Source organism: Marmota monax, unplaced genomic scaffold, assembly GCF_021218885.2.
Source record: "Marmota monax isolate L192 unplaced genomic scaffold, Marmota_monax_Labrador192_F-V1.1 WCK01_AAM20220418_F8-fsc00142, whole genome shotgun sequence".
Lineage (NCBI taxonomy): Eukaryota > Metazoa > Chordata > Mammalia > Rodentia > Sciuridae > Marmota > Marmota monax.
In genome coordinates this window covers 4,385,996-4,409,339 of record NW_026692025.1, presented here as the reverse complement: position 1 = coordinate 4,409,339, position 23,344 = coordinate 4,385,996, and the positions used below count along the sequence as shown (strand labels likewise).

General features: G+C 45.4%; 1 protein-coding gene across 1 annotated transcript in view; it reads left to right on the top strand.

Moving 5' to 3' along the window:
- The window catches only part of Mamld1 (mastermind like domain containing 1), a 102,172-nt gene extending 95,383 nt beyond the window's left edge, over positions 1 to 6,789 (top strand). The window contains exons 5-6 of the mRNA XM_046453601.2: positions 3,712 to 3,796; positions 5,373 to 6,789. Coding sequence (XP_046309557.1) covers positions 3,712 to 3,752 — 41 coding nt within the window. The 3' untranslated portion in view covers positions 3,753 to 3,796; positions 5,373 to 6,789. The remainder of the gene's footprint in view (positions 1 to 3,711; positions 3,797 to 5,372) is intronic.
- The last annotated feature ends 16,555 nt before the right edge of the window (positions 6,790 to 23,344 follow it).

The following is a 23,344-nucleotide window of genomic DNA, read 5'->3' as shown; positions in this document are numbered from 1 at the left end:
CTCATTACCCTATGGGACACATAGCTCAGTGCCTTTGCTGGCACAAGCAGTGTTCACTGGGGAAACCAGGTGGGGATTCCCTTATGAGGGAAAAATAATCTTTCTCCTCTGTTCCCCCTCCCCTTTTTTCTCCTCCCTCTTTTCTCTCTCTCTCTCTCTCTCTCTCTCTCTCTCTCTCTCTCTCTCTCTCCCTCCCTCCCTCCCTCCCTCCTGTTCTCCCACTTTTTTTCCCTCTCACTCTCCCTCTTCCCTCCCTCTCTCAATCGACATGCTGTATTTCTCTGAATCAGAATGCTTTCCTCTAGGGGATCGTGGAGTGAGTGACTTCAATCTGAATCAGGCTGAAACTCAGGAATCCTTTGTGGGCACCTGTCTTTGTATATGATTCTACTGCCCTCTGACTCCCCCCAATTGGAGAGTCTCTTTTTCCGATTAGGTGGTTGAATTGTTATTAAGATCACTTTCCCTCTGCCCTGATGAGAAGGAAGCATCCAGGTGATTGTACTGGGGTGCACAGAAACATGAGCATGTGGTGGCTGCAGGGTGAAGCTGGTACAGTGCCCAGCCTAGTCTATTGGCAGGCACCGTACTGAGCTCAGTGGTGCCAGGAGGCAGTGGCAGCCTTTGGTTAGGCCTGGCCTTTTGCCTTTCGCTCCTGCTTGGCACACAAGTTAAGGCATCAGCCCTTCTATGAGCCCCTAGAGACTGGTGGGGCTGTACAGCTTCCTGAGCATCAACACGAAGCTTCCTGAAAGGCAGCCCAGGACTTGTCTGTGAATTGGCTGAGTGGGGCTGAGAATAGGTGAGACAGAGGAAGGGGGAGGCCTTAGTTCTCTGAGACTTCCTGCTGGCCCTAGCCCATCAGGATGGCCACTGTGGGAGAGGCACACAGGGCTCACTTATCAGTGTCCCGGGAACAATAGGATAAAGTGTATATGACAATCGCAGCCTTAGAAAATTTAGTCCTTTGATGACTGTCTCCATAACTTTGCTTATAAAAAGCCACACGACCTGGGCCATCCTTTACAAGAGGGCAGAAAGTGAGTGTCTGTCACTAAGCAGCAATTTTCAGCCACCATTTCCTCCTGGTCACTGAAACCATTTGTCATTTCCTGTTTTCTCCATTTTCCAACGATTCTAATTGTCAGTGTCAAAAGGCAACAACTGTTTTCTTGTGGCTTATCTTTGGAGCACATTGATTCAGAACAAAGGATCGGAGCCTCCCTCTGCAAAACAAAGGAAGCAGCCTCCTTGGAAAGGCTGGAGAGAGTGCCCAGGCCCCCTCTGTCAGGGAGGAGAGGACTGGCAGTGTCTCTGGACACCCTAGCAGGGTGAAGAGCTGGTGGAATACCCCAGCTTTCTGGGGGTCCCCACAGACACAGGGCTTCTACAGAGCAGCTGCCAGCACTACTGGCTGGGCAAGGGCACTGTTTGACCTTGGCAGTATGTATAGTTATGCAGCTGACCAGATTTTCCCCTTAAACTCTGGATGCTCTAGTATCCCCTTTGTCCCTATAACCCTAAACTTAGTGTGAAGCACTCTCTTATCCAAAAGATGGTACAAGGGGAGCAGGGGCCTCCACTCTCTGAATCCTGCCCAGCTCAGGCTTTCCTTGTTTTCTGAGCTCCTGGGTGGTCTTTCTCTGTACATCCTTCCCTTTGCACTTTTCTGCCCTCCCCTGCTTTTGCTCGGGACACATTCTCTAACCTCCATCTGCACCGGTCCCTGTACTATTGTGATACTAGATAAAAGTGATGGGGCAGCCAGTGGGTATAGACTTTGAGTCTGCAGTTAGGAAGCATTGCACTTCCTTTCCATGTTGCTTTGGATAGTCATTTAACTTCTGTGAGCCTCCCATGTCACATCAGTAAGCTGGGGACTCTGGATGTATTCCAATGTCCTCAGGCTGATCTAAGAATCAATTAGAAGAACATAAGTGAAAGGGCTGCTTCAGAAATGCCCACCCACCCTGAGCATCTCAGGCACATCTAGAGGCTATGGCCTGGGGCAGTCATGCCTTCTGTCCCCACTGAGCATTTTTTTCTGAGATGACAGGAAATAATGGGTGCGAAGTGCCCTAGACAGTGATCACTCATAAAAGCTAACCTACCCCACCCCGCCCAACCAGTGCTTTAGCAGGAAGAGGGCAGATCCATGGGTCAGCCGAGAAACAGCCCTCTCCACCCACATCCCAGCAGCCTCTGCTGTGGGAGGAGACAAGAGCCAGCGCAGGAAGCAGGCTAAGGGTGGGATGGAAAAGCAAAGCCCAGGCTGGGGAAATCACTCCTGGTGTAGTCTTCCCAGTGCCATGTGTTTGTCCTCTCTGCCTTGCCAGGAGCTGAGGCCAGGTACTGCTGCCAGGCCTGAGAGCTGGGCACATTCCAAAGTGCCATCCCTCTGCCCTGCCTACACCCACACCAGCCCCACTGAGTGCACAGAGGGGCTGCCCGGGGAAGCCCATTACTAGGAAAGCAGGCAGTGCCTAGGCAGCTCATATTGCACAGTTGAGACCTCTGTCACATGGGGGGCACAGGTGAGAGAAAATGTTGGTTAGTGCACTCACAGGCAGGCTTCTGGAGAAAGGGAGAGAGACGGCAGCAGGTGAGCACAGGTTGAGCAGTGGACTGAAGTCAGATGTGGGTCCCAGTCACCACCTTGCCCTGGCTGGCTGAGGGGCTTAGTGATTTGTGCCTTTTTCTGCCTTGGGCCTTCTTCTGATCCTCTCCCTGCCATGTTTTTCTCCTTTGTCTGTGAGCCTATCCCACACTGATTTGTTCTTTTTCATGCTCCTGGGTGGACTTTCTCTGTACATCCTTCCCTTTGCACTTTTCTGCCCTCCCCTGCCTTTTCTTGGGTCACATCCTCTAACTTTCATCTGTCCCCGCCCCAACCCTGGTACAATGTGTTACTTGATGGAACGTAAGGGGCTTCACTGCAGCCCAAAAACCTGGCTCCTCCCTCACCCACTCAGCCAACTTTGAGAAGGAGACAGGAAGCTCCTCCCAATTGTCCGTGCTGCAGCCAATCAGGAAAAGGAAGAGAAATTGGCAGTGTCTGCCAACTCTTGGACTCAGTGTCCATGTGACCATTTGATCATTCAGCCTTCATGCTGGGACCACCCAGATAAACCTTGGTCCTTTCCCCATGACAGCCTTGCAGAGAGTGGACACCCACCACCAAATAGGCCAGAATCTGCTCTGCCCAAGCCACTGTGTCCTTTGAATGCAGCCAGTTTGTCTGGGTGTCCTTGAAAATGGCATGGCCAGATTCCTATCCACACTGGGCATGTGTGGCCAACACAAAGTAGCATAGGACTGTCACCTCCGTCCTTCTACATTCTCTGCTTCTATTAATGCAGCCTAATGTTACATTTGTTCTTTTGGTGACCACACCGCACTGCTGACCCATTCTGAACAGACAGACATTCAAACTGCCTCAGTCTTTTTCTCTGTGCACTGCTGCTGATTTCTGCCTCTTGCCCCATCCTATGCTGTTGCAGTTGGTTTTTTAACCCAGGCGCAGAATCCTACTTTTCTTTATACCTGTGGAACTTTGCTGTGGAGGGTGGGACATGCATGCAAGTATGTGTTGGTGTGTTCACTCATGCTTTTGCTGCACCAAAGCCGAGTCCTAGGTCCCCAAGCAGTGATCCCAAGACTAACGTTTCTCAGCAGCTATAATCTAATGTGTCTTTTTCATCTTCTGTTTAGCAAGAGAAACAGAGATCAGGTCTTATGGCAATAACCCCTAAACAGAGGAGCATGTACATGGGCCAGCAGATGAGCCATTTTCAAGGTAAGTAGTTAAGGTCAGTTTTCCCAAAGGGACCTGCCGGGGGATGCATATGTAGGGGTGGGGCAGGATTTCACTTCTGAGTAAGCAGTTACCATCTGTGTTTCTGAAAAGCACTTGAGTGGTCTGTAAGTCAGTTAAGTAGAACATGAATTCTGACCCTGCCCATTCACTCCCCCATGCACATTCACACAGAGCTGGGCTGGCCTTCCATTTCTAATGAGTTCCAGGGCTACTGGCTCCCAGAGCCTCTACAGATAGCAGGAGCTCCCCCCACCGCACCACCCACATGGCAACCGTGAATGTACTCCACATTTATTGGCTTAGGATGTACCAGTTAGCAAAAAGCTAGACATGGTCCCACCTTTGTGGAATTTACAGGCTTCCAGGCAGAACTGAGTTAAGCAGTCCTTACAAACCAGTAAGGTGAGATTGGAGCAGGCCAAGCATACTCATGGGAACACTCTCCGACAAGTGGCAGTATCTTCATTTTACCCAATGCCACCTCTACACCATTGAGTCTACAGCCTCATGCAAAAAACCCTGTGCCTTTGAGCCTGATACCAGCCAACTTTGTGTCTATCTGCCCAGGCTGGAGTGGCATGTCGGGCAGGCTTCAGCTACAGGGACAGAGCAGGTCAGTTTCAGGAAGGCTGAGGCTAGAGTGTAAACTAGTTGAAAAACTTGGATGTGCCACAGTAATAAAAGAACCTAGGCGTAGTTACAAGAGAAAAATAGAATTAGTAATTATGATCATGGAGTGTAAGATGAGTAGTGTCCAAGGCTGGCATTCTAACTGCACTGTTTCTTGCTTAACCTCGGGCAAACCATGTGACTGACACGTGCCTCAGTTTCCACAGCTTCCACTGAACAAGAGTGCCGGTAGATGTCAGCCACAGCACACTCAGGATGCATTCTGAAACTTAGGTACCTGGGATTCTACCTTCTGTCTTCTGCTCTGTCTCTTTCCACCCTGTCTCTCTCCAAAAATCAGGAAGCTCAGAAGGTGGCCTCCTAGATTTCGACCTTTAGAAAGAAAACTTACTGCAGATCAAGTCAGCAAACACATGATCCTCAGAGGCTATGGGGAGCACTCCTTCTTACCATGTTTGTTGGGTGGAGAGCTGAGGCAAGCTACATCCTCCCTAGTTTGAGGGCTGAGCCATCTTCCACAACCCACCACACTCCACCCCAACCCTTCCTTTCTTCTACAAAATATTCAGGACAAGCCCCTAAATACAGAGCACTGAGGGTAAGAGCAGACACAGCCCCTGGTCTCACAGAGATTCCTGTCTACTTGAAAAGGTGGGCAACTGGCATTTCAATCCAGCATGATCTGCTTTGGGTGAGGGGTGTTTTGTGTACAGACATAGGAGTTATGGGAGGGCTTCACAGAATAACTGTGTCCAGGCTGAGGGCAGAGAAATGAGGGGAATTGAAAAGAGTCAGTGGGAGCAGGGTTGCTTAGTCAGGGACATGAGGTGAGAAGTGACGGATGCTGGACCCATGGCCTGTCCAGTGGCCACAGTCCTTGCTGAGGATGCCTATGGAACTGATCCCCATGTCTCTCTTTCTGTAGCCGTCCAAGAACAAGTCACCTCCAAGTGTAGCCACACCAAGGCAAGCCCCCTGTCCAGCCAGCATATGATGTCATCCACACCTGGGCTCCTTCAGAACAATGAGAATCCAGGAATAATCCATCCCACCAGACACCAGAGCCATGAGGGCATGAGCACGATCTCACCAACTCTGAAGAAGCAGCAAAGAATATTCAACTCCAGCCCCCAGTGTCCCACATCCTCACACTTGAACCAGAACCCCCAGGGCAATCTTGGCTCTGTCTGCCAGCATCCACAGAATCCCAAAATCACCCCTATAGGAGTGCCCCTGCCCAGGTTCTGCTCCCACCCCCTGGACAGTCAGCACCTAAGTCCCCACCAGCTCAGACAGCCCAGTATGACAAGAATGCCCACTGTATTCAACAATGCTGCCTGGATGGTGGCGGCAGCAGCTATGACCACAGCAGTTTCGAGGGAACCTCCTCCAAGCCAGGGAGATGACAGCATGAAGCACCATTTTGATAGCAACTCAGTCTTTGCCAAGGTGCCCATGGGAGTGCCTCCGGTAGCCTCGGCATTTCCATCTCAGCAGCCGTTTGTGCCCCCTAATCAGGCTGCCCCGGGAGGCACACCTGACCAGAAGGTTAGTGATGCCCTGGCCAACCCCAGCTTCAGGCTGCTGGGGAACCAGAGCTTCCAGCAGAGCCCAATACAGGTCCCTGTGCCTGTGCTGAACACCACCAAGTCCCTCCAGCAGGGCATGGCCACCATGGCTCCCATGAGTCCCGTTCAGGGCATTGAGCCACCAAGCTATGTGGCTGCTGCCGCTGCTGCCGCTGCTGCATCTGCCATCGCTGCTAGCCAGTCCTTGGGTCCATTTAACAGAACAGGTAGCCTCCCTGAGCTGCCACCTGACAACCTTTTGCCCCAACCTCATCCCCAGTCTCCACTAAATGGTCTGATTTCACCCCCTGATGATAGTGAGGTGGATTTCATTGAAGCTCTCTTGAAAGGCTCTAGCGAGGGCCCAGATGAAGACTGGGTGTGCAATTTGAGGCTGATCGATGACATTTTGGAACAGCAAGCTGCAGTCCAAAATGCCATAGCCCAGAATGCTGACCAACTCACCAAGGGTACTGGGGAGTTTTAGATCAGAGCAGGATGCCCACAGAAACCCCCATGTTGATGTCACTCAAAGGACTCATCAGAATCCACATCAAGTTCACAACTGGCCCCAGACAGTCACACTTGGCTCCTCATTAGTGGTGTCAGCCCAGCCTGTCCCTCTCTCTACCAGAAACAATGGAAAGCTGGCGATTTTTCAAGCTACTTGTATATATTTAAAAATTTTGTAAATGGTTTTCCTAAACACGAATGACAGAAGTATTTATACTTGGTTTTGTGACTTTGTAAATAAAGTGACGGCTTTTGTTTCAATAGATTTGTGTTTATTATGCCTTGTTTTGTGTTTATTATACATTTTATACAAATATGCAGACTGTGTTGTCCACTGCAGTGACACCTTGTTAAGCCAGGTGACTGAGTTGCTGTGGTTTTGATGCAATGAGAGATGTGGATGTGATCAATGGGTGTTGTACAAACTGACAAATGCTGAATAGAAAAACCACTTGGTCATTGATTTCCATTTTCACTAAAAATTCTGTCGCCTGCCAGGTGTGACTGTTAATCTCATTGCAGACTTCTTCGTCCCTGCTAGCTCCTCCCTAATGAGCATCTACAGCAGAAGCTGTTTTATTGTTAAGTGCCCCCTGAGAAATTGCAGGTAAGCTAGATGTCCTTTAGATTTGGGAGAGGTGCAAAGAGCTGAGCTCTGTGTGAGCTGTCCACCTCGAGGCGCTAGAACATTCCCCTCTTTCTGTCATTCAGACCTCAGAGAAAACCCCCACTTCCTGCCGCTTCAGTGCACCCTCACAGGGGGAAGGTGAGCCCGTCCTGCTTTCAAGCCTGCTTTCAAGTCTTTCCGCATTCGTCTTGGTGTAAGGCTCTGTGGTTTGGGGTGAAGAGTCTATAACATTAATAGTTGATTTGGAGTTTGTCTTTGATGGTTTCTATCTGCAATTATTGTCATGTATATTTAAGTGTCTGTTATAAAAAAAAATCCACACGCACTGTCCTGTAAACTTTTTTCAGTGTCCAGATTTTGTGTAATCACATTTTAATTGCCACCTCGTATTTTGCCTCTACATCAAAGTCTGGCATCTATTTTGAGCCAGTGTGTTTTTTCTGTTCTGTAATAAACAGCCAGGAGAAAAGTGCCTCTATGTTTTCATTTTCCAGGGAGCATTCAGTGCCTACAAACCCAAGTCAGCTGAGCCTGGTAGTGTCTCTGGTTCTCAGAGGTGGTTTGATGTCTTGTGCATCAGAAAGCTGCTGTGGTGAGGACACAGGGGTAACTGGCTGGGTAGAACACATTACAGTGATTGACTAGTGTAACATAGAAGCATAGCATTTTCAATCCCAACTCCTCATTTTACAGGAGAGGAACAGGGTTGCGTGGCTACTCAGGTAATTCCACAGTGGGGACAGAGGATGGGTGGGAGATTCCCTCTGAGAATCCAGACTTTGCACCTCCATCCTCCTGCCCTTGGTGAAGATCACACTTGCCCTTCTTTGCTCAAACACTTCCACCCTTGAAAATGGACCGAGAGTGGATCCTGACAGAATTGAGCACATGACTATGTCAACTTGCTATCTGGGTATGGAAGGGGCACCCATAGAGAGTGACTGGCAGACTCAGAAACTCAAAGGTCAATGTGTTCTCTCATATGGGGAAGCTAGAGTGAAATAAATGAAAGGGGAGGGAAGCATGGGACAACATAAAGATAAAAAGAAGATCAGTATGTGGAAGAAGGAGATAGAGAAGTGGAGTGGAGAGACAGGTAAGGGGAGGCAATGCAGAATGAATTCTTGGGAAGTCACGTTATGTTCATATATAAATATACAACAGGGAACCTTACCTTTATGCATACATAGAATGAATCAATCAAATATAAAGTAAAAAGTGAGCTAAAGTAAGCTGAGTAGAGGAAGGAGAATAGGAGAGGGGAGGGAAGATGGATGGGAAAAAGGGGTAATGAACTGACATTGAATACCTTGCACAAATGAATTTGGATGAATCCCACTACTATGTGTAACTATAAAGCTCTAATAAAATTATTTTTCAAACAGTGGCTAGGCAGGGAGGTGACTTCGAGTTGGGTGACATGTCAGCTACATAGGGAAATATACCCATACTTTGAAAAGAAAGCCACAAGACCCTGGTGACACAGGCAGTTGAGCACCCCTGCAGCATGTAGCAAGAAGGGTCCTCTTGCCTCCCTCTCCCATGGCTGTGGTCCAAAGCCTGGGCTAAATGCAGCCCTGCTCATTCTGAGAGGAGCCAGGAGAGCTGGGGCCGGTGGGGCAAAGGGAGACTAATTGGTGCAGGTAGAAGGTCAAAGTTGGCTTGCCTCCAGGTCCAGGAAGTCAGTGGAAGGAGAGGCATTACTTGGATTTGTTCCACCTTCAGAGGAGCTCTGGTCCCTGAAGTTCCAACCCAGTTCCCTTAAATCCTGACCAGCTGGTCAATCCCAGCATCCCAGGAAGCCCTCCAGTCCCCCCACCTTCCCCTCCTCTCCCCATCCACATGTGCATCCAGAGGCTTTGCTAAGGGTGGTGGGTTTTCCTTAAACTGCTGCAGAAACAACAGGGACTCCCATGTGCTTCACCTGTGGGCCACCAACATCACAGCAAGAAAGTGTCTTCTACAGAGATTCATCTGATTTGGGCATCTTCTGAAGGGGACCCTAATAGGATGGCTTGGACCTCTGCCTCTCCCACCAGGTGGCCAGAACTAAGCCAGTAGGTGGCAAGCATTCACAAATGGAGCCACATCTGCCAAAAGGTGGGGAGGAAGCTAGTTGGGACACACACACACACATACACACACACACACACTCACGTGTGCTGTAATAGCATGGTTGAAGAAACGATCAGGATTAAATGTACATGCTCTGAGGTGGGCCTGTCATGTCCAACAGAACCAAAAGCTGCTCTCAGAAAATGCCCACATCTAATACTAGATGGCTGTGACTAAGTGCCAAGATCGCCAGGGTAGATGTCTTACTTGTCTATGGACCAAAGGGGTCATGGAAACAACCATTACCCAAAAGCCTCAGTTTTTAGCCCCCATTCAGACAGGCCCCTCCTGCTTCCTGCTAAGCATTCCTGTAGATCTAGGAAATAGGTATCCCACAAGTGCCCCTCAGCCAGTCTCTACTCCTTATCAGTATTATCCATCTTCCTCAAGTGCCCTGTCCAGATAGTTCCAGATACACTGGAGCCTTAGGGCCCAGCTGTCAGATCCCCTCTTAGGGGTTTAGGCCACATGCCCAGTGACTATTTCTCAGAACCTGCTAATCAGGGAGCTGAATCCCATGCCCTGTAAAACCCCCTGCCCAGCCCTCCCAGATGTCCTCCTCAGCCTTCCTGAGAGCCTCATGGGACAGAGCTATCCCTGTTTCAGCTCTACCAAAACAAAAGATGGTCATGTCCCACTGAGGTGATTCCTTCTTCCATTAGCAGAGGGTTTAACTTTCCAAGCAAACCTCATGGGTAACCTCATGGCTGAACCAGTTTGGGCCACAGCACAGATAATTCCCTGAACACTGTTCTTAACACCCGATCCCAGCCTGGCCTCATGGCCTCCCAGCAGTGCCTCCCCTCTCATCTGTTTTCACTGCTTCTGTCGCCAGCACCATCAACCTTTCCTCTGCTGGATTTTTTCCAGGAGCACCAATAAAGTGCCAACCCCAACTCTCTGCAGCCCTTGCCAAGGAGTGAGTGGCAGTGCCCTACCTTTTCTTCCTACCCACCGCCAACCCAGAACAGTGTGCGTCCAGTGTCATCTCCTTCCCCCTAGGTAACACAAACTTCTTCCTGTCCATAAAACCAATGAAAATTTTCAATATTCAGCAGATTCAATCCTTCAGCAGAAATGTGCTGTCCCTTGGATCCTGGGGCCTACAGTATCCTGGGACCCTTCTTCCCCTTTGGCCTACATCTGGCCCTCTCTCTTACAATGACATCCATTCTCCCACCTCTCTACAAGGAGACATTCCAGCCATTACTTTTCAAACTTCATACTCAGACAAACTGATTCAGGATCCTGCATCCACCATCCCAGCAGCTCAGCTTCTGGACATCTGGTCAGAGTCCTGACTTTCACTCATCAGGGAATGCTGCTGGACTGGGTCCCACACTGGGATGAAGCCCTCCAAGAGCTTGGAGTCTACATCCTGCCTTTGACAGCCTGATCTACCATCCTTAAGGGACCCCTTTCTTGGCTGCATGGTTTTCTCTTGGAGGACTGTGGGGCAGAAGGCACTCAGCTGCCCATGACTCCTGAGGAGCTACAGGCAGATGCCTGAGGACTCCCCACTGGAGAGGCAGAAAGAACCACAATCCCCCCCTTCCATCCCTGAGGCCAATCCCAGGGAAGCTGCCAGAAGTGCCCAGGGAGGTATGTGAGACCCCAGGTCTTCCCTCTTCCCTTACAGCAGGCTCAGGCCCCTTGGAGTGCTGGGACCAAGGTCTATGGGTAAACTGTTGTCTCTCATTTGTCCTCCATCCAGGAAAGCCAGTGTGTTGGGAGAAGAAGTTCTACTTTTTGTTTTGTATCAGGAATTGAACGTATAGGCACCAAACCACTGAGCCACATCCTCTCTCTCTCTCTCTCTCTCTCTCTCTCTCTCTCTCTCTATATATATATATATATATATATATATATATATATATATATATATATTATTTTGAGACAGGGCTTCGCTAAGTTGTTGAGGCTGGCTTTGAACTTGCAATCCTCCTGCCTCAGCCTCCCGAGCTGCTGGGATTACAAGTGTGTGCCACTGCATCCAGTGGACAAGAGGTTCTAAAGAGCACACGTGGTTGTCTTTCCTAGTGTGTGGCAATTATGTGATTCAAATGACATGTCAACATGCACATGCCAGGCATGGGAAGTAGATAGACATTACCCCCAACCTCATAAAATCAACTGGGGAAGGTGGGGGCATACATCCATCAGGATTATGCCAGAGAAAGAGAACCAGTGGGAGACTGTGTAATGGGAGGGAGACCTGGCCAGGCAAACCCAAAACCACAGGACTGGGCACCAGGATGGACAGGCTAGAAACTCTCAGGCAGAAGCTGCTGCTGCAGTCCACAGATAGAATTTCTTCTTTCTCAGAGAAACTTCAATTTTGCTCTTAAGTTCTTTTAATTAACTGGCTGAAGCCCACCCAAAAGGAGGGAGAAGGGGAGGGCAAAGGGAAATACTAGTGAATTATGTAGGGTAATCTCACTTATTTAAATTCAACTGATTGTAATCAGTTGATGTTAATCACAGCTACAAAATACCTTCACAGCAACAGATTGGTGAGTGAGTGATGAAACTAGTCACCAAAGCTTAGCCAAGTTGACACATAAAATGACCCATTGAATGGGGACAAATGATACATGGACAAATAGAATAATAATAAGGCATGTCAAGATCTGTGAAGGAAACACAAGAGGGACAGAAAGAGGGAGAAACCTCAGTTTGGTGGGGCTAGTGGGAAGCAAAAAACAGTCTGCTTCAAATAGGGTGCTCAGGATAGACATCTCTGAGAGAGTGATATCTGAGCTGAGATTAAAGGTTAGGAAAGAGCAAGCCATGCAAAGAGCTAGGGCCAGAATGTTCCAGGTAGAGGAAATAGCAAATACAAAAGTCAGGAGGAATGGGAAGGAGGCAAGTGGGCAGTACCTGGTGAACAAAGGAGGGGTCAGGAAAGCACTGGGGAGGCCATCTTGGCTCAACAGAGGAAGCCTTGGGTCACTTCAGAGCCCATGCAGAGAACAGGCCTCAGAATGAATGGGGTAGGTGGATAAGGAGGGTCTCTGCTTCCCTGCTTCTCCTTGTGGGCTTGCCAAGGACGGCTCCAATTCAGGAGGGCCAAGCTCCTCACTGTACCTCCTCCAAGCCTGGGCATCCTTCAGTGAAAGGTCGTCTTCCTTTTCCCCTTCCTCAGTTCTGGATGCCAGAAATCTACTTGGTCTCCAAGTCCAGAATCTAGGAGTCATCTTTAATATTTGTCTTTCCTTCACCCCTTCTGTATCTCAGATAGATGTGTTTCTCCCCCAAATGGATCTGCACAATCTCTGTGATCACAATGAAACCCCAATAGAATTATTTTCTGAATATTGAAAATAGCTGGGAATTATTCATCTGAGGAATCAACAAAGCAAGAATATCTATGAAATTTTTTAAAAAGAAGAATGAAGAAAGGGTTCTAGTACTATCGGAACATTATGTTAAGTAAAATAAGCCAAACTCAGAAGGCCTTGAGTCACATGTTTTGTCCCATATGTGGAAGCTAAGGAGGAAAAAAGGGAAAGAAAGGTTATAGGATCTTATGACAATTGAAGGGAATTTAGTAAAGTAGGCAAAAGGGACCAGGGGGAGGGAGAAGGGGAGGGAAAGGGGAAATACTGGTGAATGATATTGAACAAATTATATTGTTACATCATTGCATGTACTAATATATAACCACAAATACCATTATTATGTGTAACAATAATGCATCAATAAAAACACAAAGAAGAAAAACAAAAATTTTTTTTAAGAAATAAAAGAGTAAATATTTTTATAGTCAAGTTAGATCAAACTTCTCCAATCATGATATGAAATCCAGAAGACATTAAGGAAAAGACTCTTAAAATTGCTTATATAAAATTTTCAAAACTTGCCTGAAGAAAAACACATCAGTTAAAAGATAAATGACAAAATTAGAAAAAAATCACAACACATGACATTCAAAGGCTAATTTTCCCAAGATTTAAAACAAAAAAGCAGTAAATTATCTACAAAAAAAGATGAGTATAAGGTGGCTGGGATGTGGCTCAGCAGTAAAGCACTTGCCTCCCACGTGTGAGGCACTGGGTTCGATCCTCGCAGCACTCTGTAAAAGTAAATGAACAAAATAAAGATAAGTTTAAAAAAAAAGATGATTATAAGACTTCCATAGCAGCCAAGCACAGTGGCGCATGCCTATAATCCCAGCGGGTTGGGAAGCAGAGACAGGAGAATCGTGAGTTCAAAGCCAGCCTCAGCAACTGCGAAGCACTAAGCAACTCAGTGAGACCCTTCTCTAAATAAAATACAAAATAAGGCTGGGGTTGTGGCTGGAGTTGAGTGCCTCAGTGGTTCAATCCCCAGTACCAAAAAAAAAAAAAAAAAGACTTCCATTGCAATTTTATTCACAAAAATAGCCCAAGTGTATATCAAAAAACCTCTCATATATTCATACAATTCATTTACTACTCATCAATAAACAATGATACTCCTTAGTAATGAAAAGAAATGAACTATGGATACAGGTTACAGCACAGAGGAATTTCAAATGCATTATGCTGAAAGAAAGGAGCAACACACAAAAGAATATATACTGTATGACTCCATTTATATAAAGAGCTAAAATAGGCAAAAATAATGAATGGTGAAAAAATTAATAATGAGACCATCTGGCCAGGGTTGAAGGTTGGCTGGCAAAATGCACAAGGGAACTTTCTGGAGTGCTGGTAGGTTCTGTATCTTGATAGGGCTAGGGTTATACAGGTGCATGCATTTGCCCAAATCCAGAGAATGACTCATGTAAAATCTAGACATCTCCTTATAAATAAATTTAACCTACAATAGAAGGATCTTAAACAAACATTGAACTCTAGTTAATGATTTGCTGGAGTGCTTGGGGGTGAGGTGTACTGAAGCCTGTGTGTACTTTGAAGCCCATAAGATAAATAAACAAAGATGATTGATGGGTTGATAAATGGAAGGGTAGAGAACAGATATGTGACAAAGCAAGTAGACTATCATGTTAATTGTTGAATCTAGGAGGTAGGTCTGTACATTTCTTCAAACTTTTATGAATAGTTGAAAATTTCACAATATTAGAGGGAAATAATTTGTAAATGTACAGAGGTGTTTTTTTTTTTTTTAATACAAATCCAGCAATCTGAGGCAGAATGAAAAGGCCAGAAAGTAAGCTGCATTTAGAAAGAGAATAGGAATGGTCTCAGTTCTCCTACAACTGCTTTTCCAGAAGCTAACAGAGTTTACGCCATAACCAGGGCACAGTGTTGGGGGGACCTAAATACACAAAACAACCAAACAGATTAGTCTTCGTTCTATTATGGCAATATGCAGAAATTGATCACCTGAACAGTTGCTCAGCTGCTTTGCTCACTTGAATTATCCCTGTGTTCTCAATATTTTCAAAACTGCTGTTTTCAATTCTTTCCATTTTCAACTTCTTAGCTAAATGATTATCTTGATAAACATTTATTCTTTTTAAATATTTTTAGTTGTAGATGGTCACAATAGCTTTATTTTATTTATCTTTTAAAAATACCTTTATTTATTTGTTTTTTTAAGAGAGAGAGAATTTTCTAATATTTATTTATTTTTTTTAGTTTTCGGTGGACACATCTTTATTTTATTTTTATGTGGTGCTGAGGATCAAATCCAGTGCCCCGCGAATGCCAGGCGAGCACGCTACCACTTGTGCCACATCCCCAGCCCTTATTTATTTGTTTTTATGTGATGCGTAAGTATCAAACCCAGTACTTCGCACGTGCTAGACAAGTACTCTACCACTGAGCCACAATCCCAGCCCACATTTCTTCTTTTGTATTTCTTCATTTTTATACTACATATAAAAAATTAAAAAGCAGATTTCTTTCAATCAATAAGAAAAAGATAAACTACCCAGTGAGGAGGAAATTTAAAAGAAGAAGAAACACAAATCTGGGGATGGGGTCAGTGGCTTCCCTCCCCAGCACAAAAAATAAAAATAGAATAAATACAAATTGTCTATGAACATGCAGTGAATCCACAACCTTCCTTAAGGTGAAAGGAATGCCAATAAGACTAATGACACTCTGTTGTGTCATTTCTGTCAGGTTGGCCCCAGATGTAAGAATTGATAATAAATAGCCAGTGTAGATGAAGCATGGGGTCCTGGCCCCCTCTCCTTCACTGCTGATTAGAGGACAAATCCACACAACTTTTGTGGGGACAGTTTGGCAAGTCCCAGGAGAGTTTCAATTTTGGTTTGTCCATCAGAACCACCTGTGGGGCTTTTGAAAAATATGGCTGCACTGGGCCCTAACCTCAAAGACAAACATTTAGCAGGACTAGGAAAAGGCTCAGGAATTTCCTATTAAGCTTCAGGATCAAGGAGAACTGCTTTGGCTTTTGACATGATAAGTATCTGTCATAGGGAAAAGTAGTAAAGTCATTCATGGATGTGTGTACAAAATAGTTGATTATGACATCCTTTGATCTCACACCAATCTGGAAAATTCTCAAGTGTTCAAAATAAAGACTAGTGACAGCCTTTCTATGGAGTATTAGGCAGCTATTAGAAAGCATATGGAATTTCCCATTTATTGGAAGTCTGGGAACATTTTCTAGCCAGTTTGGCCCCATTTGAGAACCTTGAACATCACCTTCCTCTGCAGACCCAAAGATGCAAGAGGAGCCTGCATGAACCTGCTTCAAAAGTTTAATCTACTCCTGTCTTCTGAACTTTTCTGCAGGCCCTTAAAAGCAAATTCTCAGGGAGACACAACAGCCCTCATCCTTGCTCCACAAAAATGCTAAGTGAGGGGCCTCAGCAACTGGAGCTTCTACTGCCCAAGAACCAGACAGTGAATAGGAGACTGAACTAAAGAGGTCTTCAAGGGAATCATTGTTACTTTGGACGTTTCAATGCTCAGCATTTAACCCTCCCTCATGCATTTACTTTATCAGAATTAATTGATATTAATTTTGACTGCCATTATTTTATAAATTGCTCTTTGAACCTTGGAGTGAAGAAAGCACCTCTCATCCCTCCTCCTCAATAACACAGGTTAAAAGCTTCAGTAACTTGACCATCAAAATTGGTACTAACTGGCTATCATTCCCCTCTGCTAGAAGAGTTGCTTCAAAAACCAGTTTGCAGAGAAAAGATCCAACCAAATAGGCAGCAGAAATGGGACTGGGCCTTTCTCCATAAAAGAGGAACTCTGAGGCACCTGAGATTTGGGGTTAAAGATTTGTCTTGCTCATGGAATTAGATCAAATACAGGTATGAATTTCCATATTGCATTTGCAAAGATTGTTCCTTGTAAGTGAAAACAACAAGGAATCAGCAAATAGCAACAAGATGCAGCAGACTTGATTTGATTTCAGGGCCAATACCAAGACTTTCCACTAGTAACCTGAAGAACACTATGGAGCAAGTTGGTAGGGTTCCAAGATGGAAGCTGTCTTTTTGGTCTCTTCAGATCTGTCATTCCCCTTTCCATCATGTTATCTATGATAAAAAATTACACACTTTGGATGCCTTGGGACTTGAATGTGTGTTGTTTGTTTTTACAGATTGCCCATTCTTTGGCACACAGCATGTGTATCTTCAGATTTTAAAGTCAATACTATGAGTCTCCATATTAAGAGTATGAAGCAAAACATTTTTGGAGCAAAAAGATATTGGTGCTTTTTCATTGTATTGTTTAGGTAAAACACAATTGCAATAATGTGAATATTTATCTGTTCCATAAAAATTGTGTTCCCATTTTTAGTATCAAATTAATGTGTTCAGAGGAAATTACCATTAAAATCAGTTTTGCTTAGAAAAGAAAGTGTGCTGCCTAAGTCTCCCCAACACACACACACACACACACACACACACACACACACACCAGAGACCCAGAAAAGTGTAAGCAAGAGCCCTCTTCTTCCTTGCTTCTTGGGCACAAGGTTCTGGCTCCACTCACCCCAGCACCCTTCACCATCACCTCCATCTGATCTTCCAATGAGTGGAAGGAACGTGGACAATGAGTCATTTCCTCATGAAGTTGGGGTGCCTGAAAAAGGGCAGGCCAGGCACCCTGTTTGAAATGGTGAGGGTAACATATATGTATCATCACAAGAGACCTTGCCATCTGTGGGAATACAGTCTCCTCAACGGAAAGTGAACCCGAAACTGTTAGCAGAGATTGTTTCTGGAGTGGGGGTGAAGAGCGTTCCTTATTTTGCTTCTGTGCTTTCCTAAAATGGGGGAGTTCTGTCCTCCAACAGGTTCCATTTGCCCAGACTTACCTGGGCCTTCTCAGGGTTGTTTTTTATTTAGGCAGAAGCTTTCCAAATCCCAGATTGCAGAAGAGCCCCTCTGCCTGGGTTCTGTCTCAGCCCACAAGCCACCTACACAGGCACAGGCCAGCTCTACTTCTTTCCTTCTAAAAGTGGATTTTTCAGTCTGGCACAGTGGCAAACTTTCCCAGCTACTTGGGTGGTTGAGGCAGGAAGATTGAAAATTCCAGGCTATCTGGGCAAGTTAACACAATCCTGTGTCAAAACTGAAAAAGCATAAAAAGGACTGGGAATGTAGCTCAGTGTTAGAGAACTCCAAGATCAATCCCCAGTACCACAATAAGTAAACAAATAAATAAGTGGATTTTTCTCCTTCTCTTTCCAACCTGCTCCCTCTATAAGGCCACAAGTGGAGGCTTCTTCATCAGAACATCTGAGAGTTTGGCCATGGTTACTGAAGCATATACTGGTTTTCTGTAAATTGAAATTCTCTGGCCATTGAAGATGTGAGGCACGTGGAACAGAGCCTTCATGGAAATGCAGCATTGTCATTTCTCTTTTCTGAGTGGCTTTGCTTTGGGTTTGATAAATCAATCTCCTCACACTCAATAATGTGGCCCATGGTCAGCAACAAATGAGGAAATGTGTGGCCCTTTTCAAAATGTTATGCAGAGCCCTGGCCCACTCTGCATGCTGCCTGCCCAAAGCCCTGCCCCTTTTGAGTGGCTGTGGCTGCAAAGCTCCTCTGGGGACAAAGGGAACAGACTTGGCATGCTGAACACCCTGGCCTGCAAGCAGCAGTGGGAGGATTCAGCAAGCATGGACTCAAGCCAAAGGCAAAGACCCAGCTGCCCCAAGGCCTCATGGGACTTGGACGCAGTCTGTAAGCCAAGGGGCAGCACAGGGCAGCCATTAAGCACTGGTGTCTGGCGCCAGAGACCCTGGGCTCAAATCATGGCTCCAGAACTAGTTAGCTGTGGGGTCAGCAAACCACTTAGTGTCTCTGTGCCTCAGTGTCCCCATCTGCCAAATGGAGAAAATGCAAGTATTTTCTCTTCATGGAGCTCTTCTGAGGAGTAAGAAAACAAATACAGAAAGAGTTACTCCAGGATGCTCCTAAGTATATAGCCAAGAGAAATGAAGCAAACATCCAAATGGACACACATGTAGGAATGTTCATAACAACACTATTTACAAGAGTTGAAAGGGGAAACAGCCCAAAGGGCCATTAATGGATTGGTGGCTGGATAAACAAAATGTGGTCTATCCATACAATGGAGTATTTTTCAGACTGAAAAAGGAATGAAGTACTGATTTATGCTACAACTTAGATAGACCCTGAAAACAATGTGTTAAGTGAAAGAAGCCAGACACAAAACTTTCTCATTTAATTCATTTGGAAGTCCACAACAGGCAAACCCATGGAGACAGAGGCTAGATGGGTGGGAAGAGAGGCATCAAGGGTTAACAGTTAAAGGCACAGGATTCTTTTTTGGTGATGAATATGTTCTAAAACTGGTTGTGTGATGATTGCACATATCTATGAAAATGCTAAAAACCAGTGAATTTCACACTTTAAATGGGTATGTTGTGTGAATAGTAGCTCAATAAAACTTTTTTAAAAAACCAAAAATGTTATATTCCTTGAAATAACACACGCTTCTCAGAAGAGGATATACAATCAATCAACAAATACATGAAAAAATTCTCACCATCTCTAGCAATCAGAGAAATGCAAATTAAAACTACTCTAAGATACCATCTCACTCCAGTAAGAATGGCAGCCATTATGAAGTCAAACAACAACAAGTGCTGGTGAGGATGTGAGGAAAAAGGTACACTCATACATTGTTGGTGGGAATGCAAATTTGTGCAGCCAATTTGGAAAGCAGTGTGGAGATTCCTTGGAAAGCTGGGAATGGAACCACCATTTGACCCAGCTATTCCTCTTCTCAGACTATACCCAAAAGACCTAAAAACAGCATACTACAGGGACACAGCCCCATCAATGTTTATAGCAGCACAATTCACAATAGCTAGAATGTGGAACCAACCTAGATGCCCTTCAATGGATGAATGGATAAAAAAAATGTGGCATATGTACACAATGGAATATTATTCAGCAATAAAAAAATAACAAGATCATGGCATTTGCAGGGAAATGGATGGCATTAGAGCAGATTATGCTAAGTGAAGTTAGCCAATCCCTAAAAAACAAAGGCTGAATGTCTTCTCTGATATAAGGGGGGTGACTCAAAATGGGGTAGGGAGGAAGAGCATGAGAAGAAGATTATCACTAAATAGGGAAGAGAGGTGGGAGAGAAAGGGAGGGAGAAGGGGTATTGCACAGAAGATGGAAGGAGACCCTCATTGTTATACAGAATCTATGTATGATGTTGTGAGGAAAAAAAAAGAAGTGTGTCACATTAGATTGGGTAGAGAGATGTGATAGGAGGAGGGGGGATAGGAAGGGCAGCAGAATAAAATAGACATTATCATTGATATATATATATATATATATAACTTCACGACCAATGTGATTCTGCAACCTGTACACTCAGAAAAATGAGAAATTATACCCCATGTGATTCAAATGTATGAAATGTCAAGGTCATTGTACTGTCATGTGTAACTAATTAAAACAAATTTAAAAATTTTTAAAAACTAAAAATGTTATGTTGATTGAAATAAGCTGACCATCAAAAAAAATGTATTTTCCATTGAATTCACTTTTAACAAGATTGAATCCACACAAGGCCTGTAGAACAGCACTCACTAATCCTAGCTGCTGTCCTTTCCTGTGTATGTCACTGCCTTCCCATGAGTTGGGCACCCTGAGCAAGTTCACCCATGAAATTTCAACACAGAGCCCAAGTGCAAGTTTCCCCCTCCTCTGGGTATATCACCTGCCCCTTTTAGGGCTGTAAGGCTCAAGATATTAGACTGCAACCTTAGTTCAGAAGATGCCACCAGTTTGAGGCACAGAGGCCTGAACAAGAGTAGAGAAAAATGTGGATCAAGGGAGACTCCAATGAACAAATAGCTTAGAAGCCATCCCCTTTGCTGGATTCAAAAGTCAATTTTCTGTGTACAGAGGACCTCATGGGTGTCTTTCCCTCTTGATTCCTCGTCCAACCTTCCAGGAACATGTGATCATGGCCATGGTCTGCCTGAGCCTAGAAGCAGGAGTCCCTGAGGGAAGCTGGAAGCTGATGTCCAGACCCTGTGCCCCACTATTCTCTTTCTCAGATAGCGATGCCCACCTGGTGATACTAGTTGGATCCTTTGCAATGTGAAATTACCTATTGGATGAAAAGCAAAACTGTAATTGACTATCCCCCCCCCCAGCAGCTAGTCCTAGGAAACCTGCCTCCTCAGGCAACAGGCCTATCACTTCTGGAATCACCTAGTGCCAAGCAGAACTGACAGCATGCCCCTTGCTGTGTCCTTGCCTTCTTCCACTCCTCTCATCTTTTCCTCAACTTTGGCCTTGCAGGCATGGCCTTCCTGGGACTTTTCTAATAGTCTATACCTGCCATGCTGGGGGGATAAACCCTATCAGTGTCCTTTGTTTGTGTTCATTTCCAATGGAAGCTTGCAGCTGTCATTAGTTGTCACTCTCTTCATTGAGATGATTCATAATTGTGAAGATACAACAATGTCCTCTCCCAGGCAAAACATACTGGTAAAATGTATTAATTTTTACATTTTTTCATTTACATTTCCTTGTGGGTGATATTCTGTTCACAATATTCCAGAGGTAATGTTCCCCACAACCTTCCACAGATAACTAGATGGCTAAAATTCACACAGAAAGAACATAACAAGAAACAGAGTCAGCTTTTAATATCCAGAAAGTATTTCTGGTATCCATTGACCAGATGGTAGTCTTGAAAGCCATGCTGTGTAGCCAGGATGATGGTGCACACCTGTAACTCCAGCAACTAGGAAGGCTGAGGCAGGAGTATTATAAGTTCAAGGTCAGCCTCAGCAAGTTAGCAAGACCATAACCAACTTAGCAAGAACCTGTTTCCAAATACAAAAATATAAAAAGGACTGGGGACGTACTAACCCTGGGTTAAATTCCTAGTGCTGAAAAAGAAAACAAAAGCCATGCTGTGACTACTGAGAAAAAAATTCTTCTCCTAAACGTCTTCGATTAAATGATGATCAGCTTTGTTGTCAGCTCAGCCAGGCTCTAGTCTCCAGTGATTCCATCAAACACTAGAGGTGTTACTGTGAAGATGTTTGGTAACTGTACTTAGCATCTACACTCAGTCAACATTAAGGAAAGATTACTAATCTTTGATAATGTGACAGGCCTCAGCCAACTATCAGTTGAGAAACCTTACGAACAAAAACTAAATTTTCCCTGAGGAACACAAAATTCTGCCTTAAGACTGAAGCATTTATTTCTGCCTGAGTTCCCAGCCTGTCACCCATCCTATGACTAGTCCCCACAATCATGTAATCCATATGCACAGATATATGACATAGGTATGTGTGTGTGTATACTTACTGCTGGTTTTGTTTTTTTGAGAAAACCCTGACTGCTACAGTCCCCATTATTATATCAAGAATCAAGGTCAACTCTGTTATATGCTAGGGGTAGTACACATAATGGACACCATAAAAGAGGTGGAAAGCACTCCTGTTCCCTTCTCCCTTGCCACTCCACTTCAGGCCAAAGAGGTAGTGGGAAAAGAAAATAAAAAGGGAGAAGCAAGACACGTGGTTCTCACACTCCCCTTGGGATTCCAGTTTCAGGAGGGTTCTATTTGTGGACCAGAGGCACCTCAGGGAAGTGACTTGGGAAAGCTAGGGGGTGCCCACTCCTCATCTAAGAGACTGAGAGAGGCTTTCTTTTGGTTCCATGCCATATCTAGGGTGGTGAGGAGGTGAAGATCCAGCAATGGCTGGGAGCGGGTTGGAGACCCGGGCCTGCTGGGGGTGCTATCTTGGAAAGCAAGGCAGGGACCGGGCAAATTGACTCCCTAGTATGATTTTGATAAGGAGACTTCAAGTCCCAGAGACCATGACACCACTGGTCATTAAATATTTGTTGGCTTTCCCCTACAGAGTACAGACTTGTGAGCAATAAAAGATTCACTATCAACCATGAAGAAGCATGCTTTTCCTTGCCTGTGAAGAGTTGCCTAGGTTAATCCCGATGCCAAGCTCACAGCCTATGTGCACCTGCCCACTCCTGTTTAGGATGTCTGCATTCTGGCATTGCTCTCAAGGCATGATGGTAAGCAGCACTCCTTTGTTAACAACAAAGAAGCTGCATAATGAGCATGTGGAACTTCACACAGATTGTGGAAGTCTTTCTCCCCTTTCCATGGTCCATGCTCCCAAACCCATGGTGACCACTAAAGGAGTGCAACTTCTGTGTCAGGATATGCTAAGGACCTAGATAGGGAGTGGGCGGTGGCCCTGCTGAAGTGTCCTCCAAGTATGCCATGGTGCTGCCAGCCTGAGACAGGGATGGCTTCTGCCCTGCCCTGCTCTACCCTAAGATGAGTGAAGTGAACCACTAGGCCAGGAACTTGAGAGGCTATTGCACATTCTTCCCCAGCCCACCAGACCTGCTGTCAGGACCACCAACTTCAGCCACCAACTCAGCTCCAGGAGAGTGAGACAGAGAGCCCCTACATAACCTCTGTCTACCCTTGGGATAGTTCCAGGTTGTCAGCATATACAACAAACAGTTCCACAGCAAGAAACACAACAAAGTACAGGGGCCTTTACAAAGCTAGGTGTCCCAGCTCCTGCTGACCAGTGTAGCTGCTCAAGGTCATCCCAGTTGGGCAGAGACTAAGT